At 38.9% G+C, this 16,017-nt stretch overlaps 1 protein-coding gene across 1 annotated transcript; it reads right to left on the bottom strand.

Moving 5' to 3' along the window:
- Nucleotides 1-2,057: 2,057 nt before the first annotated feature.
- LOC107888198 (zinc transporter 7) lies at nucleotides 2,058-3,592 on the bottom strand. The gene is made up of 3 exons (XM_016812312.2): nucleotides 2,945-3,592; nucleotides 2,718-2,867; nucleotides 2,058-2,634 (listed from the first exon to the last, which is right to left on the bottom strand). The coding sequence occupies exons 1-3, from the start codon at nucleotides 3,554-3,556 to the stop codon at nucleotides 2,329-2,331; spliced, it is 1,068 nt and encodes a 355-aa protein (XP_016667801.1). The 5' UTR covers nucleotides 3,557-3,592; the 3' UTR covers nucleotides 2,058-2,328.
- Between the last annotated feature and the right edge of the window lie 12,425 nt (nucleotides 3,593-16,017).

Below are 16,017 nucleotides of genomic sequence, written 5' to 3'. Positions count from 1 at the left end.
GATTTCTTTCTTGTGGTCCTCACATTTGGCAGTTATTGGTTCAAACAAGATAAGCTCATCACCATCGTTCCTTATTAAAAAACAAGTTTCAGTTTCATCAGTTTTTTTTTTCCCTTTACTGATATTTTTCAAAACCTACACATTGCCTTGTTGTCAATGACAAATATTTTGTTTGTTTAATAATGGTGGATGGTGGCATTAGAATATTACTGACTCGCATGGTTGTTTTTCTGCGCTGACCTTAACTTGGTTAAAGTCTTAATCCACTAACAATGTGGATACTACAAAGTTTTTAGGTGCTTTAAAGAACTAAACTTTTAGTTTAACTAGTGATCTTCGCAATAATATATATATGTATATCAGTACTACATTCTCATTATCCTTCTGACTCTGGTTTAATAGTGGTTTATGTGGAATTTTTTTGATAGCTCCAAAGGTTCCTACAGGAAGCATTCATCAATGATTGGATATTTTCTTTTCATGTAAGTATTGGTACTGTCTCCATCATATTCTTCCTAGTACAATCACTTAAGTAACAGTGTTTTCCAAATTCACAACCAATCGACGAGCCACAGTGATTAATCACCATCAATCAGAGTATTAATCAATCCACTGGAAAGACCTAACTTCTTTCTAGTAACTCTGTTAGGTCCCTAGCTTGCTTAATGATCTCATACCATATCCCTGAAAACGAATGCAACCATCTGTAACATATAAATTATATTATTTGAAATTTCCTATGGGATTGATTAAATGGATTCTTCAAGTATCCTAAGCCACGAGTCTCATTAGCCCCACGCATTAAGCCATTAATCATCCAATTCCCTAATGACAAAATACATAAGCAAATATGCTCTTACCTGCTTTGTGAAGATGTGCGGTGCTTTACATACCATCATCATCACTTTTGAACCTAACCAAAAAAGTGGAGCAAGCATGTCAACTTCAAAATTTTGGTGTCTCCATAAACAAGTAAATTGCCTCGTGGGACTAACTCATGTTTCAAACACTTGACTGACTATATAACTCTAGTAGGGTTAAACTAAACCATGGTTTTATGTATAGATACATACATGAAAAGTAAAAGTTATATCCAACTATGATTTCCCATTTATGACCTTGCTTGTACATACATAATAGCATACCGTACAAAGATATTGTTTCATTGTATATTTTAATCTCATGCACACACATTTCGCATACTGTACAAAGATATTGTTTCATTGTATCATTAGTCTCATTAAAATTAACCTCACTTCTGCGATATACCTAAATCCTCATACGGCCTATAAAAGAGTGTGGAGGCAAATAAGTGCTCATTCACAGGGTATACCATACCAAAGCCACTCACAAAAAGCCTTTTATTGCATGAGGGGACACTTTGGTCTATTGTGGCCTCCCCATTTTTTTTTATTTGAATAGGACAAAATTATTTGCCGCATATATCTCCTTTCTTGCACATTGAAATATATATAGTATAGCCACATGATCAAACTTTTTCAATAATTCTGCTCTTCCTTCTTTCTTTATATTTCTTTTGATATGTGGTCACTATTAATGTCAGTCACTTGCTCATCCTATGATCACCTTTAACTATTAATGCATTTGAAACTTCTGGACAAAAATCAGAAACAGTAGAAGCCTTTTTGATATTTGAGACTGTTTTTTAACCCCCAATTAATCCCTCAAAGTCTTGTGGATGATTCTAGTAAGCTGTAAATTAATCCTGTTAGGTACTAGTCAATTAATGTGCAGTGAATTGGCATGGTATGATGGTTCAATAAAATTGCATATATAACTGGAGGGATGAAAGTGCTACTTAAAGATTTCAAGCTATTTGCTTAGCTTAACCAACATAGGGCAACAAGGAAGATAAGCAAACCAGAGATGATAAATGGAGGAAATAGAAAATCTTCCATCTACCGAAAGCAGGCTGTCGCTATCGTTTTGTCTTTGAGGAGAAGGGTTTTATACAACATTTATTTGTTTATTTATAGCATAACTCTGTCCTTATAGCTTGCACCAAAGAGACTTTGTGGCTATAAGCATTGGCTTAAAGACATCTACATCTGATGTAACATTAAACAGTTTAAATTATAATGATATTGACACAAAATTGAAGTTTGCATACTTTTCTGATATATATACTTTTGTAATGAGCCCTGCAATATGGAGTAAACGATCTTAAAGATCAATGTTCAAGCCTTGTTGCCTAAATTCTTTGCCTAAATTTTATAATTGACTGAATAAGTGTTGATTCACTATAAACTCATCTGTTGAAGCAAAAAAAAAAAAAAAGATTAAAAAACTACAAAAAGACATGTATGACTAAGCCCATTTTGCCATCAAAGACATAAATCCAGCACCAAGTAAAACTGCGACATATGACCAAGCCTGGAGCTTCATATTTGTTTGAAGCTTAGGGCCCAGAAAATCAGCTGCAAGGAGATCGACCAGTGCCATGTAATTCAGCAACCCTGCTGAGCAAGCATTAAGTAGTCCCAACACAATAAGTGAAGTTGGACTCGTCTCACTGTAAACCTTAGACAAACCAATTCCAAGAACTATTCCAAGTGGCGTTGTGGCTGAAAAGAAGAATACCATGATTGCTTTCATTTTTATCTCATATTCAGCCTGCACATATCAACATAATGTTAATCAATATTGTACACTAAATGGGTGTTTGAATGAGAAAATAGTGCAATGTTGGGGGTTACCTGCAGTATGCATCCACCAAGTCCCATCCCCTCAAACATTTGATGGAAGCAAAGGGCAGCAATGAGTGATCGAATGGTGCATTGATTGCCAGAGGCTCCCATTGCAAGACCAATCACCACTGAATGAACTACAATTCCCAACTCTAATACCTACATTTTGGAAATATATAATGTAAAGACTTGAAAAGCAAAACCATCGAATTTGAGGATTCAACATGTATATATACCTGAGCAATAACTCGATGCCTTAACAATTGTGATGATACGTCGTCATTCATCTCAAGTGAATGGCTATTGCCGTGCTCAAAATTATCTATTGGTACAACGTTCGTATTTTCCAATCCACCACCATTGTTAGCCTCCGCCATTAAAGCTTTACCGCAACGTTTCTTGTATACACTCATTGCAAATGAATCCACCATAAGGGTCAACACAGCCGACAGCATTGCGACGAAGGTTGTGAAAGGGAACTTCCTCCATGGGTTTTCAGGCAAACACCCAGACATAAGGTCGTTGAAAGAATCCGGTAGCACGTGCATGTACCCAGTCGCTAGAATAACACCGGAGGCGAATGCCTTGACAATGGTGAACAAGTCCCTGTCGGGTTTAAGTGACGGAACCTGACGAGAAAACAATGGTAGACACACGCCAATCATGCTGGATAGTAAAATTGCGAAAATGGCAATGATTTTTAGCTTCATGGATTCTCTGTAGTTATGGCATCCATTAGTCTTGGTCTCTGCTTCACATTGAGCTAATACAAGTGGAGTAGAAGATGAAAAGATGATGAAAAGAACAAGGAAGATTGAGTTTGCAAGGGATTTTAGAACCGATTTCATGGCTGCCAAGAAAGATTTACAATTACGTTGGATTGTGAGGCTTAACCGCCTGGTTTAGAGGGAATGAATATATACATTTTATGGCCAAATATTACTCGAATTTTTTTTTCCCTCATTTGTACTTTTTCAGATTTGGTGATATTATGTGATGAAAATTTCTAATATGTCCTTTCTTCGTTTTAGAGTATCGTTGATTGAGTGGTAAATTTAACAAGAAATGTGATAGTATTTTGGTATTTTAGCCTCGAAAAAGGGAAACATGTGCATGGCGTGTGATATGTGTGACCCACCTTAGACTTTCTCGACCTTTGACTTTTCTAATAACACAAAGCACACGTCAGACATAAGCCTTTTCGCTAACGTAGGAATTCTTTTTCCATGCAACTTTAAAATATTTTAAACTTTTTATCTCCTCCTTTTATTATTCACACTATTAATTTAAAATGATATTTTTAAAGAAAAGTAAAATGTTATTCTATAATTTTTAAAATTAAAAATTAAAAATAAAGTAAAAGATAAAATGAATGATAGTTTTTGCAATAGCTTCGAAAATCTCGAAATCAATATTTTTACAATATTTATTTTTTTAAATTTTTTATTTTAAATTATGTCTCATAAGATTTAACGTCTCATTTAATAACTTTAGCAATAGAAGAACATTATTGATATAATATTGATAATTTGAAAATGTAATTTACAATATTTTGAGTTTGAAGACTATTTTAGAATAAGGGCCATTGTTTGGAGATGTTTGGTGCAATTAACTCTAATAATAATGACATGACAAAATTTAAAAAGGTTAAGTTAAAATTTTGGAGATATATTATTGGAAGAAAAGTCACAGATCCTTAAAAAAAACATAATTCATAGACTATAAATATTTTAAAAATGGTAAACTAGATTGTAGGTCACTCAACTAGCTTAAGTTTCTATTTTGGTGGCCAAACTTTTAAAAGTTTCAAAATGATCATCCAACTAGGGTTGGTTAAAAAATTGGTATAATAACAAATTTATCCTTCAACTTTTACTTATTATGTCGACTTAGTCATAATTTTAAGAAATTAACCTTCAACATTACAAAATTATCTTAATTTGGTCCTAATTCTAAAAAAAATACATAAATATTTAAAAATATATAATAAATTTAAAATATAGAATTTTACACTAAAGTTTGTATAAAAAAATAAAATTTTACATTGTAGTTTCTTTAATAACAATTGCAAGCCTAGAAATTTAACAACAGTAATAACAATAATATTTTACTCGGCAGACTCAAACTATATATTATCTTTACTTAAACACCATGTATTTATAATACACGTTAACCTTACCTTCAAGGTTGTTGTTGCTTGTGTTTGAACCACCGCTTCCTCCACCAGAGCTGTTGCTTTGCCTTTTCCTCCAGCTCTACCATTGTTGGCATTTTATCAACAATAAAAGTAGAAAACAGGACAAAGAACAAAGTAGCAAGATGCATGAAACATTTTACTTGCTCACAAACGTGTAGCAAAGAATGAAAAACTTATTTTAATTACCATAAACAAAGTAATACATATCGTTTATAGACAACCTTCTCTACCAAACACAACTACTAGCACTAACCAGCCTAGTAAGTTGTAAAACATTGCTTGTACACGAAAACAAGTCAACTAAACAAGTCTTTTACCTACATAAACACATCAAGTTGTCATAAAACTTGTCCATTTTCAACCAAATTAAATTACATTGCAACTAAAATAGAAAATATGTTACTACACCATGCACAATTGATGTAGCATGCATACAAGTTGTATGCACTCAACAAAATCATCATAGCAGCATGTTGGCCATTTTTCAGCACTCCTCATTGGCCTTGATATTGCAAATACCAATCATTCATCAATTTTTTTTTAGCTTGGCAGTCCCAATATGTTTTGTTTCAAGTTGACCCTGCTCAAACAATTCATTTTCAACTTTGGCCTCATTCTCAAACAAATCTAACTTGAACACTTCACTATCCCAATCTTTTGTGTCAGATTTGTTCTTCACATGGACTCTTTTCCTCTTTCACAACCTTAGTTTGCAACTTTCCTTCAAATACATCTTGCCTAGCCCTGTTTCTTCTTGCACATACTTCCTCTTGCTATGGAGTGTCTTACACTTGGACTGTCCATCATTTTGGCTTGCACTTGGACTGTCTGCCACTTTGGCTTGAACTTGGACTATCCACCACTTTGGCTTACACCCACTTTTGGCTTGCATTTTGACTACCCGTCACTTTGGCTTGCACCAACTTTGGCTTGCACTTAGATAGTTTGTGTAACACTCCGAACCCGAGACCGACACCGGAGTCGGACACGAGATGTTAACAAACTTTGAAAAATTTTTCCAGACACTACCCAGTCTGAGTACTAGTCGCTTCAAAATCATATCTTGAGTTTCACAACTCAAAATCAGTTTTGTGATTTTTCCCTGAAACTAGACTCATGTCCCCACCTATGGATTTTTTTCTAGAATTTTTGGTCGGGCCAATTAGTACAGTTTATTAGTCAAAGTCTCCCATGTTACAGGGGTCGACTACACTGACCTTTTCCCATTACGACTGGGATATCTCTCTGCACAGAGCTTCAATACTGATGCCGTTTGTTTCTATGGAAACTAGACTCAGAGAGGAATCCATACATATATGGTATGACCCCTAATTATCTCTGGTCAATTTATAGTGAATTTCCAAAGGCGGAACAGTGAATCCAGAAACTGTTCTGGCCCTGTTCCACAAGAACCCGAATATCTCTTTCTGTACTGTTCCTATAATTGTTTCGTTACTTCCATATGAAAGTAGATTCATCAAGGTTCGATTACATAATTTATTCACTATTTAATTCCACTCCTACGAATTCTTGTGATTTTTCCAATCCACACCACTGCTGCTATCAGCTTCTGTTTTCAAAGTGAACCTTACCTAATTTGGGGTTTCATGGACCAACTAGGGCCTTGTCATACATAAGCCCACATATGATCATACTTAGCCATTCTAGTGGCTGATCATTTGCTCAACACTTCCATTCCCACATAGTTACATCATGAAACCATCTATACATTCATAAATACGAATGGTCTAATGCCATACTCCACTTCTACAAGCCATTTTCGCATGGCTGTACACTTATACATTTCATAAAGTACTCGAAAGACAACAACGGGTAGTCCTATACATGCCATAACAAAATTCAACCAAAATAGTACCCAAAAGAGCCTTTGATAGTGTGGGCGACTTCGACTTCAAGATCCCGAGTCCGATAGCTGGAGAACCAAAAATCTATAAAACAGAGGAGCAATGTAACGAGTAAGCAATTTATGCTTAGTAAGTTTGAGCAAGGAATTCCAGCATGCACAAAGAATAGCACACGTTTAGCTAAACGGAATATTTCATAATACGCAATTTACCGATATCAAACTTGCTTCACAACATTAACAACCATTATGTACATACACAATAAACTAACTTGGCCGAAGGCCGGTAGCTCGTTTATCAACTGAACGAACATTTATTTGTAAGGGCTCGATTAAATTCAACACATACGTAACATATCCCCATATTGGGATGTTTTTCGAGTATTCGCTGGAATTTTACAGCAAGCTCATTCATTACCAAACCACGTACCTTCGGGATTTAACCGGATATAGCTCCTCGTTCAAATGCCTTCGGGACATAGCCCGGTTTTAGTGACTCACACAATGCCTTCGGGACATAACCCGGATTTAACAACTCGCACGAATGCCTTCGGGACTTAACCCGGATTTAATAACTCGCACGAATGCCTTCGGGACTTAACCCGGATTTAATAACTCGCACGAATGCCTTCGGGACTTAACCCGGATTTAGTATCTCGCACAAAGGCCTTCGGATCTTAATCCGGATATATTCACTTAGCACAAAGCCTTCGGGACTTAGCCCGGACAGCATTCAATTAATCATGCACATCTAACAATAATTCATAGCACATTCATATTTCATTTTCGTTTACGAAACTCAAACACAAGGCACATATTGTCCTTGCACATTCGGCTCAATAGCCACACATAGAGCATGATTTAATCACATCGAAATTTAAGCTCTCTTACTCAAGAACTTACCTCGGGTGTTGTCGAACGATTCCGCTAGCTATTCAACCACTTTTTCCTTCCCTTTATCGGTTTTATTTCCCCTTTGCTCTTGAGCTTAATCAAACAAATAAATTGATTTCATCATTTTAGGCATCAAAAGATGAACACAAGGCACTTAGCCCATATTTATACCTTAGACATTAAAGTCTCATACATGCAAAAATCATGCATCAACACCACATATTAGCTAATTTCTTGCCCTTGACCGAATATGCATGTCCATTTTTGGGGTCGATTTCAACACTTAATACACACATGTACACACTAGTAAAGCATCCTCCCCCTTTTCATCAATTTAACACATGCATTGCTCATTAACATGCAAAGTTACATTCGGCCTTAGCACACATCTTGCTAGCCGATTCTTCTCCATTTAGCAACCAATGCACATATGTGCTCACACAACAAAAAATGCTAAAAAGGAGGTTCAAGAATCATCAAGCCATCATCACATGCATCATTAACAAGCTTCATATTTTGCATGCAATGGCATTAACACAACCTCCACCTAGGCCGAATCTTAACTCATCCTCATGCCTCATCACCACAACATCAAACATCAACCAAGAATGATTCATCCATGGTCAAGTGCCATTTCCATCACATAGCAAGATTTAGACCATGGGTTAGGTAGAACTCAAGCTAACAACTAAAACATGCATGCCTCTCATGGAACATCATCAAACATACCTTAGCCTAGCTACATGCATGGCCGAATCTCTTCACCTTTCTTCTTCTTTCCTCCTTAAAATTTTTGGCCAAGGATGAACCAAAGGATGAGAAAATTTTTTCTTTGTTTTTCTTTCTAGTTTTTGGCAAGCATGAAGATGAGAAAAGGATGAACAAAATTCCCCCTTTCTCTTGTTTAGCTCACGGCAATGGGGGGACAAACACCACACACACATTTTTTTTTCTTTTGTTTTCCATTTCTTTATTACCCATACTCCTTATTTTATTCTTCCACTAACAAAACATGTTTCATGACATGTTTTGCCCATCCTTCCTTGTCATGGCCGGCCACTACTCTTTAGGGGGGAATTTGACATGCAAGTCCCCCCTTTGTCCACATGCACTAGTAGGTCCTCACACATTGACCTATCACATTTTAGAATTTTCTCACATAAGTCCTATTGACTAAATTCACATGAAATCAACCAATTGAAGCTTGAAATTTTCACACATTCATAATTACATATTCTACACAATAAGTATCACATTCAAACATTTCGGTGACTCGGTTTAGCGGTCCCGAAACCACTTCCCGACTAGGGTCAACTTTGGGCTGTCACAACTCTCCCCCACTTAAGAAATTTTCGTCCCCGAAAATCTTACCGGTAAATAGGTTTGGGTATCGTTCTTTCATCGAGCTCTCGGTCTCCCAAGTTGCTTCCTCGATCCCGTGTTTGAGCCATAACACCTTTACTAGCGGAACTCTTTTGTTTCGCAACTCCTTCACTTCACGAGCTAGGATACGCATCGGTTCTTCTTCATAGCTCATGTCGACTTGAATTTCAACCTCTGATGGGCTAATTATATGCGATGGATCAGATCGATAGCGTCGAAGCATCGAAACATGAAAGACGTCATGAATCTTTTCAAGCTCCGGGGGCAAAATCAATCTATACGCAACCGGACCAACTCGTTCGGAGATTTTGTACGGCCCAATGAATCTTGGGCTCAACTTGCCCTTACGGCCGAACCTGAGTATCTTTTTCCAAGGTGAAACCTTAAGGAACACTTTGTCTCCCACCTGATACTCGATGTCTTTTCGTTTCAAATCTGCGTACGATTTCTGACGATCCGTGGCTACCTTCAGACTTTCACGGATTACCTTTACTTTCTGTTCAGCATCTCTAATCAAATCAACTCCGAAAATTTTGCTTTCACCGAGCTCGGTCCAAAACAATGGTGTACGGTATTTACGACCGTACAAAGCCTCGTAAGGTGCCATCTTAATACTTGATTGAAAACTATTGTTGTAAGCGAATTCAATCAAAGGTAAATACCGTTCCCATGAACTACTGAACTCGAGGATGCAACATCTCAACATATCCTCAAGTATCTGAATTATCCTCTCGGATTGACCATCGGTTTGGGGGTGAAAAGCAGTGCTAAAATGCAGCTTGTACCCAGAGCTTCTTGTAATTTCTTCCAAAATCGTGAGGTGAATCTCGGATCTCTATCCGACACGATAGAAACAGGTACCCCGTGTAATCTCACAATTTGATAAACGTACAATTCAGCTAGTTTCTCCAATGAAAAATCCGTACGTACGGGGATGAAATGAGCTGACTTAGTCAGTCTATCAACAATAACCCATATCGCCACCCTCTTACTTGCTGACAAGGGCAGTCCGGACACAAAGTCCATTGTGACTCGATCCCATTTCCACTCGGGTATCATGATTGGCTGGAGTAATCCTGAAAGCACTTGATGTTCCGCTTTCACTTGTTGACATATTAAACATCTCGAAACAAAGTCGGAGATGTCCCGTTTCATACCATGCCACCAAAATTGACGTTTCAAATCGTTGTACATTTTCTACTCCCCGGGTGAATTGACATTCGGCTACAATGGGCTTCGTTCAGAATCATCGAAATGAGTTCTGAATTCCTTGGAACACACAAACGATTTCTGATCCTCAAACAATCATCATCATCAATTTGAAACTCTGATTCCTCGTTCGGAAAACACTTAGCCCGTTTTGCAACCAATTCATCATCGACTTTCTGAGCTTCACGAATTTGGTGAGTCAATAATGGTTTAGCTTTTAATTCAGCTACTAACACACTGTCTGGTAGAACAGACAAATGCACGTTCATCGCTCGTAAAGCAAACAATGACTTCCGGCTTAAGGCGTCCGCAACCACGTTAGCCTTTCCCGGGTGGTAATCAATGACAAGCTCGTAATCTTTCAACAACTCAAGCCAACGTCTTTGTCGCAGATTCAAGTCTCGTTGAGTCATCAAATATTTGAGACTTTTGTGATCCGAAAATACATGGCACTTCTCACCAAACAGATAATGTCGCCATATTTTTAAAGCGAACACGATGGCAGCTAGTTCGAGATCATGGGTCGGATAATTCCTCTCGTGTGGCTTCAATTGTCTCGACGCATAGGCCACGACTCGACCTTCTTGCATCAATACGCACCCAACCCAAGTAGGGATGCGTCACTATAAATGACAAACTCTTTACCTGATTCGGGTTGCACCAAAATTGGAGCTTCAGTCAAATGAGTTTTCAGTTGGTTGAAACTTTTCTGACATTTCTCCGTCCACTCGAACTTAACATCCTTTTGAAGTAGCTTCGTCATTGGTGTGGCTATCATCGAGAAACCTTTCATAAATCGTCGGTAATAACCGGCGAGCCCCAAAAAGCTCCGAACTTCAGTAACATTTCTCGGAGGTTTCCAGTCAAGTATGGCTGAAATTTTATTCGGGTCAACTCGAATACCCGACGCGGATACCACATGACCCAAGAAGCTAACCTCTCTTAACCAGAACTCACACTTACTGAACTTAGCATATAACTGCTTATCCCGCAAAATTTGCAGCACTAGCCTCAGATGCTCAGCATGTTCGGTCTCGTCTCTTGAATAGACCAAAATGTCATCAATGAACACCACTACGAACCGATCCAAATACGGTCTGAAGATCCGATTCATCAAATCCATAAATACTGCAGGGGCATTAGTGAGCCCAAACGGCATCACTAAGAATTCGTAGTGACCATATCTCGTTCTGAAGGCAGTTTTGGGAATATCTGAATCTCGGATTCACAACTGATAATAGCCCGATCTCAAATCTATTTTTGAGAACACTGAGGCTCCCTTCAGTTGGTCGAACAAATCATCGATGCACGGCAACGGATATTTGTTCTTTATCGTCACTTTATTCAGCTGACGATAGTCAATGCACAACCTCATGGTTCCGTCCTTCTTTTTCACGAACAATACTGGTGCACCCCAAGGTGAGAAACTTGGTCGAGCGAAACCTCTATCCGTCAGTTCTTGCAACTGAGCTTTCAACTCCTTTAACTCGGTTGGTGCCATACGATACGGAGCTATCGAAATCGGCGTAGTCCCAGGTACAAGCTCAATACCAAACTCTACCTCCCGAACAGGTGGTAAACCCGGTAATTCTTCCGGAAAAACATCCGGGTATTCACAAACCACCGGCACAGATTCGGGTTTCTTTTCTAATTCTTTGTCATCAAGCACATATGCAAGGTATGCTTCGCACCCTTTTCTTACATATTTCTGTGCCAACATTGCTGATATTACAGCTGGCATCCCCTCCAAGTCCGCAGACTCAATTCGGACTACTTCGTTATTTGCGCACCTCAAATCAATAGTCTTGCTCTTGCAATTCACAATCGCATCATGCACGGTCAACCAATCCAACCCAAGGATAACATCAAATTCATCAAACGGCAAAAGCATCAAGTCCGCTGGAAAACAGGAACCTCGAATTTCCAGGGACATTTCTTACACACTTTGTCGACAAGCACGTAACGACCCAAGGGATTTGACACCCGAATTACGAACTCAGTAGACTCAATAGGTAAAGTCTTACTGGATGCTAAGGTTTCACATATGTAAGAATGAGTAGAACCGGGGTCAATCAAAGCAATTACATTAGTATCAAAGAGGGTGAATGTACCGGTAATAACATCAGGCGAAGAAGCATCCTCGCGGGCACGTATAGCATAAGCTCTAGCAGGCGCACGGGCTTCGGATCTGGTTATATCATCTCTAGATCCTCTCTGACCACCACCACATTGCCCATATTTCCAGATGGTCTACCTCGAGCAGTGGTAGCACCCGGTCTCCCACTTTGATTTGCATTCTGCCCGACAACCTCGGGCAATCTTTAATGAAGTGGTCCACTGATCCGCATTTGTAACAGGAGCGGTCAGGAAATCTACAACTCCCCGAATGCCATTTACCGCAATATCGGCATTTCGTCCTGTCTCGACGTTCATTCCCAACACTGGCGACCGAAGTGCCTCGTGTACCACAGGGGGTCGATCACGATCTCGTCCAAAAAGGCCCGAAGTGCCTCTAAACTGGCCCGCATCATCTCGAAATCTCTTCGATGTCTGTTGAAGAGACCTCCCCGAGATGTTTTACGAAACTCTCCAGTTCCCTCATCAACTCTTTGCTTTTCTTTTCTAAGCTCTTCGGCTTTACAAGCTCGTTCAACAGTACCACGAACTCTTGTATTTCAAGAACGCCAACGAACATTTTTATATCTTCATTCAGCCCATCCTCGAAGCGTTTACACATAACAGCTTCGGACGAAACACATTCCCGAGCGTATTTGCTAAGTCTAACAAATTTTCGCTCGTAATCAGTAACCGACATGGAGCCTTGCTTAAGCTCAAGAAATTCCTTCCGTTTTTGATCAACAAATCTCTGACTGATATACTTTTTCCGAAACTCAGTTTGGAAAAACTCCCAAGTTACTTGCTCTCGGGGCACAATAGAAGTCAGAGTACTCCACCAATAGTAGGCAGAATCACGTAGCAAGGAGATAGCACACTTTAGGCATTCATCGGGTGTACAAGATAGCTCATCGAGTACCCGGATAGTGTTGTCCAGCCAAAATTCAGCTTGCTCGGCATCATCGCTATCCATAGCCTTAAATTCAGTAGCCCCATGTTTTCGGATTCTGTCAACTGGGGCTTATGTGACCTTATTTGGTCTGTTACCGGCGGTATTGTAGGTGCGGGGGTAGTATTTTTCGGGAATGGAGGTTGTGGAACAGCCATATTAGTTCGAATGTATTGGTTAAACCAATCATTCATCACGCTATAGAATGCTTGTCTAGCTTCATCATTCTGATTACTAGCATTAGGTTGAGAGTTTGCCGGCACTGTCCCTTGTGCAGGAGCAGGCGCTACACTCTCAAGATCATCAGCTACCTCTCGGTCACGATCGGGATCCATTACTATAAATAAACACATTTACAATTGTCAGAAATCACCACACTATCAAGTAATCACATAAAATGGCATGTATAGCTAGACCCAAAACATTACGGTAGTCCTAGAATCGACTAAACCGTAGCTCTGATACCAATAAAATGTAACACCCCGAACCCGAGACCGACACCGGAGTCGGACACGAGATGTTAACAAACTTTGAAAAATTTTTCCAGACACTGCCCAGTCTGAGTACTAGTCGCTTCAAAAATCATATCTTGAGTTTCACAACTCAAAAATCAGTTTTGTGATTTTTCCCTGAAACTAGACTCATGTCCCCACCTATGGATTTTTTTCTAGAATTTTTGGTCGGGCCAATTAGTACAGTTTATTAGTCAAAGTCTCCCATGTTACAGGGGTCGACTACACTGACCTTTTCCCATTACGACTGGGATATCTCTCTGCACAGAGCTTCAATACTGATGCCGTTTGTTTCTATGGAAACTAGACTCAGAGAGAAATCCATACATATATGGTATGACCCCTAATTATCTCTGGTCAATTTATAGTGAATTTCGAAAGGCGGAACAGTGAATCCAGAAACTGTTCTGGCCCTGTTCCACAAGAACCCGAATATCTCTTTCTGTACTGTTCCTATAATTGTTTCGTTACTTCCATATGAAAGTAGATTCATCAAGGTTCGATTACATAATTTATTCACTATTTAATTCCACTCCTACGAATTCTTGTGATTTTTCCAATCCACACCACTGCTGCTATCAGCTTCTGTTTTCAAAGTGAACCTTACCTAATTTGGGGTTTCATGGACCAACTAGGGCCTTGTCATACATAAGCCCACATATGATCATACTTAGTCATTCTAGTGGCTGATCATTTGCTCAACACTTCCATTCCAACATAGTTACATCATGAAACCATCTATACATTCACAAATACGAATGGTCTAATGCCATACTCCACTTCTACAAGCCATTTTCGCATGGCTGTACACTTATACATTTCATAAAGTACTCGAAAGACAACAATGGGTAGTCCTATACATGCCATAACAAAATTCAACCAAAATAGTACCCAAAAGAGCCTTTGATAGTGTGCGCGACTTCGACTTCAAGATCCCGAGTCCGATAGCTGGAGAACCAAAAATCTATAAAACAGAGGAGCAATGTAACGAGTAAGCAATTTATGCTTAGTAAGTTTGAGCAAGGAATTCCAGCATGCACAAAGAATAGCACACATTTAGCTAAACGGAATATTTCATAATACGCAATTTACCGATATCAAACTTGCTTCGCAACATTAACAACCCTTATGTACATACACAATAAACTAACTTGGCCGAAGGCCGGTAGCTCGTTTATCAACTGAGCGAACATTTATTTGTAAGGGCTCGATTAAATTCAACACATACGTAACATATCCCCATATTGGGATGTTTTTCGAGTATTCGCTGGAATTTTACAGCAAGCTCATTCATTACCAAATCACGTACCTTCGGGATTTAACCGGATATAGCTCCTCGTTCAAATGCCTTCGGGACATAGCCCGGTTTTAGTAACTCACACAATGCCTTCGGGACATAACCCGGATTTAATAACTCGCACGAATGCCTTCGGGACTTAACCCGGATTTAATAACTCGCACGAATGCCTTCGGGACTTAACCCGGATTTAATAACTCGCACGAATGCCTTCGGGACTTAACCCGGATTTAATAACTCGCACGAATGCCTTCGGGACTTAACCCGGATTTAGTATCTCGCACAAAGGCCTTCGGATCTTGATCCGGATATATTCACTTAGCACAAAGCCTTCGGGACTTAGCCCGGACAGCATTCAATTAATCATGCACATCTAACAATAATTCATAGCACATTCATATTTCATTTTCGTTTACGAAACTCAAACACAAGGCACATATTGTCCTTGCACATTCAGCTCAATAGCCACACATAGAGCATGATTTAATCACATCGAAATTTAAGCTCTCTTACTCAAGAACTTACCTCGGGTGTTGTCGAACGATTCCGCTAGCTATTCAACCACTTTTTCCTTCCCTTTATCGGTTTTATTTCCCCTTTGCTCTTGAGCTTAATCAAACAAATAAATTGATTTCATCATTTTAGGCATCAAAAGATGAACACAAGGCACTTAGCCCATATTTATACATTAGACATTAAAGTCTCATACATGCAAAAATCATGCATCAACACAACATATTAGCTAATTTCTTGCCCTTGGCCGAATATGCATGTCCATTTTTGGGGTCGATTTCAACACTTAATACACACATGTACACACTAGTAAAGCATCCTCCCCCTTTTCATCAATTTAACACATGCATTGCTCATTAACATGCAAAGTTACATT

This window comes from Gossypium hirsutum, chromosome A03, assembly GCF_007990345.1.
Source record: "Gossypium hirsutum isolate 1008001.06 chromosome A03, Gossypium_hirsutum_v2.1, whole genome shotgun sequence".
NCBI lineage: Eukaryota > Viridiplantae > Streptophyta > Magnoliopsida > Malvales > Malvaceae > Gossypium > Gossypium hirsutum.
Note: the sequence above shows the minus strand (reverse complement) of the source record. Positions and strands in the feature narration are given on the sequence as shown.

What these genes read in the sequence shown, in the direction of transcription:
- LOC107888198 (XM_016812312.2), bottom strand. Translation starts at nt 3,556, where the DNA reads ATGAAATCGGTTCTAAAATCCCTTGCAAACTCAATCTTCCTTGTTCTT. An exon ending in GGCATCGAGTTATTGCTCAG is followed by an intron (nt 2,868 to 2,944) that starts GTATATATACAT and finishes TCCAAAATGTAG; the next exon opens with GTATTAGAGTTGGGAATTGT. An exon ending in TTGGTGGATGCATACTGCAG is followed by an intron (nt 2,635 to 2,717) that starts GTAACCCCCAAC and finishes TGATATGTGCAG; the next exon opens with GCTGAATATGAGATAAAAAT.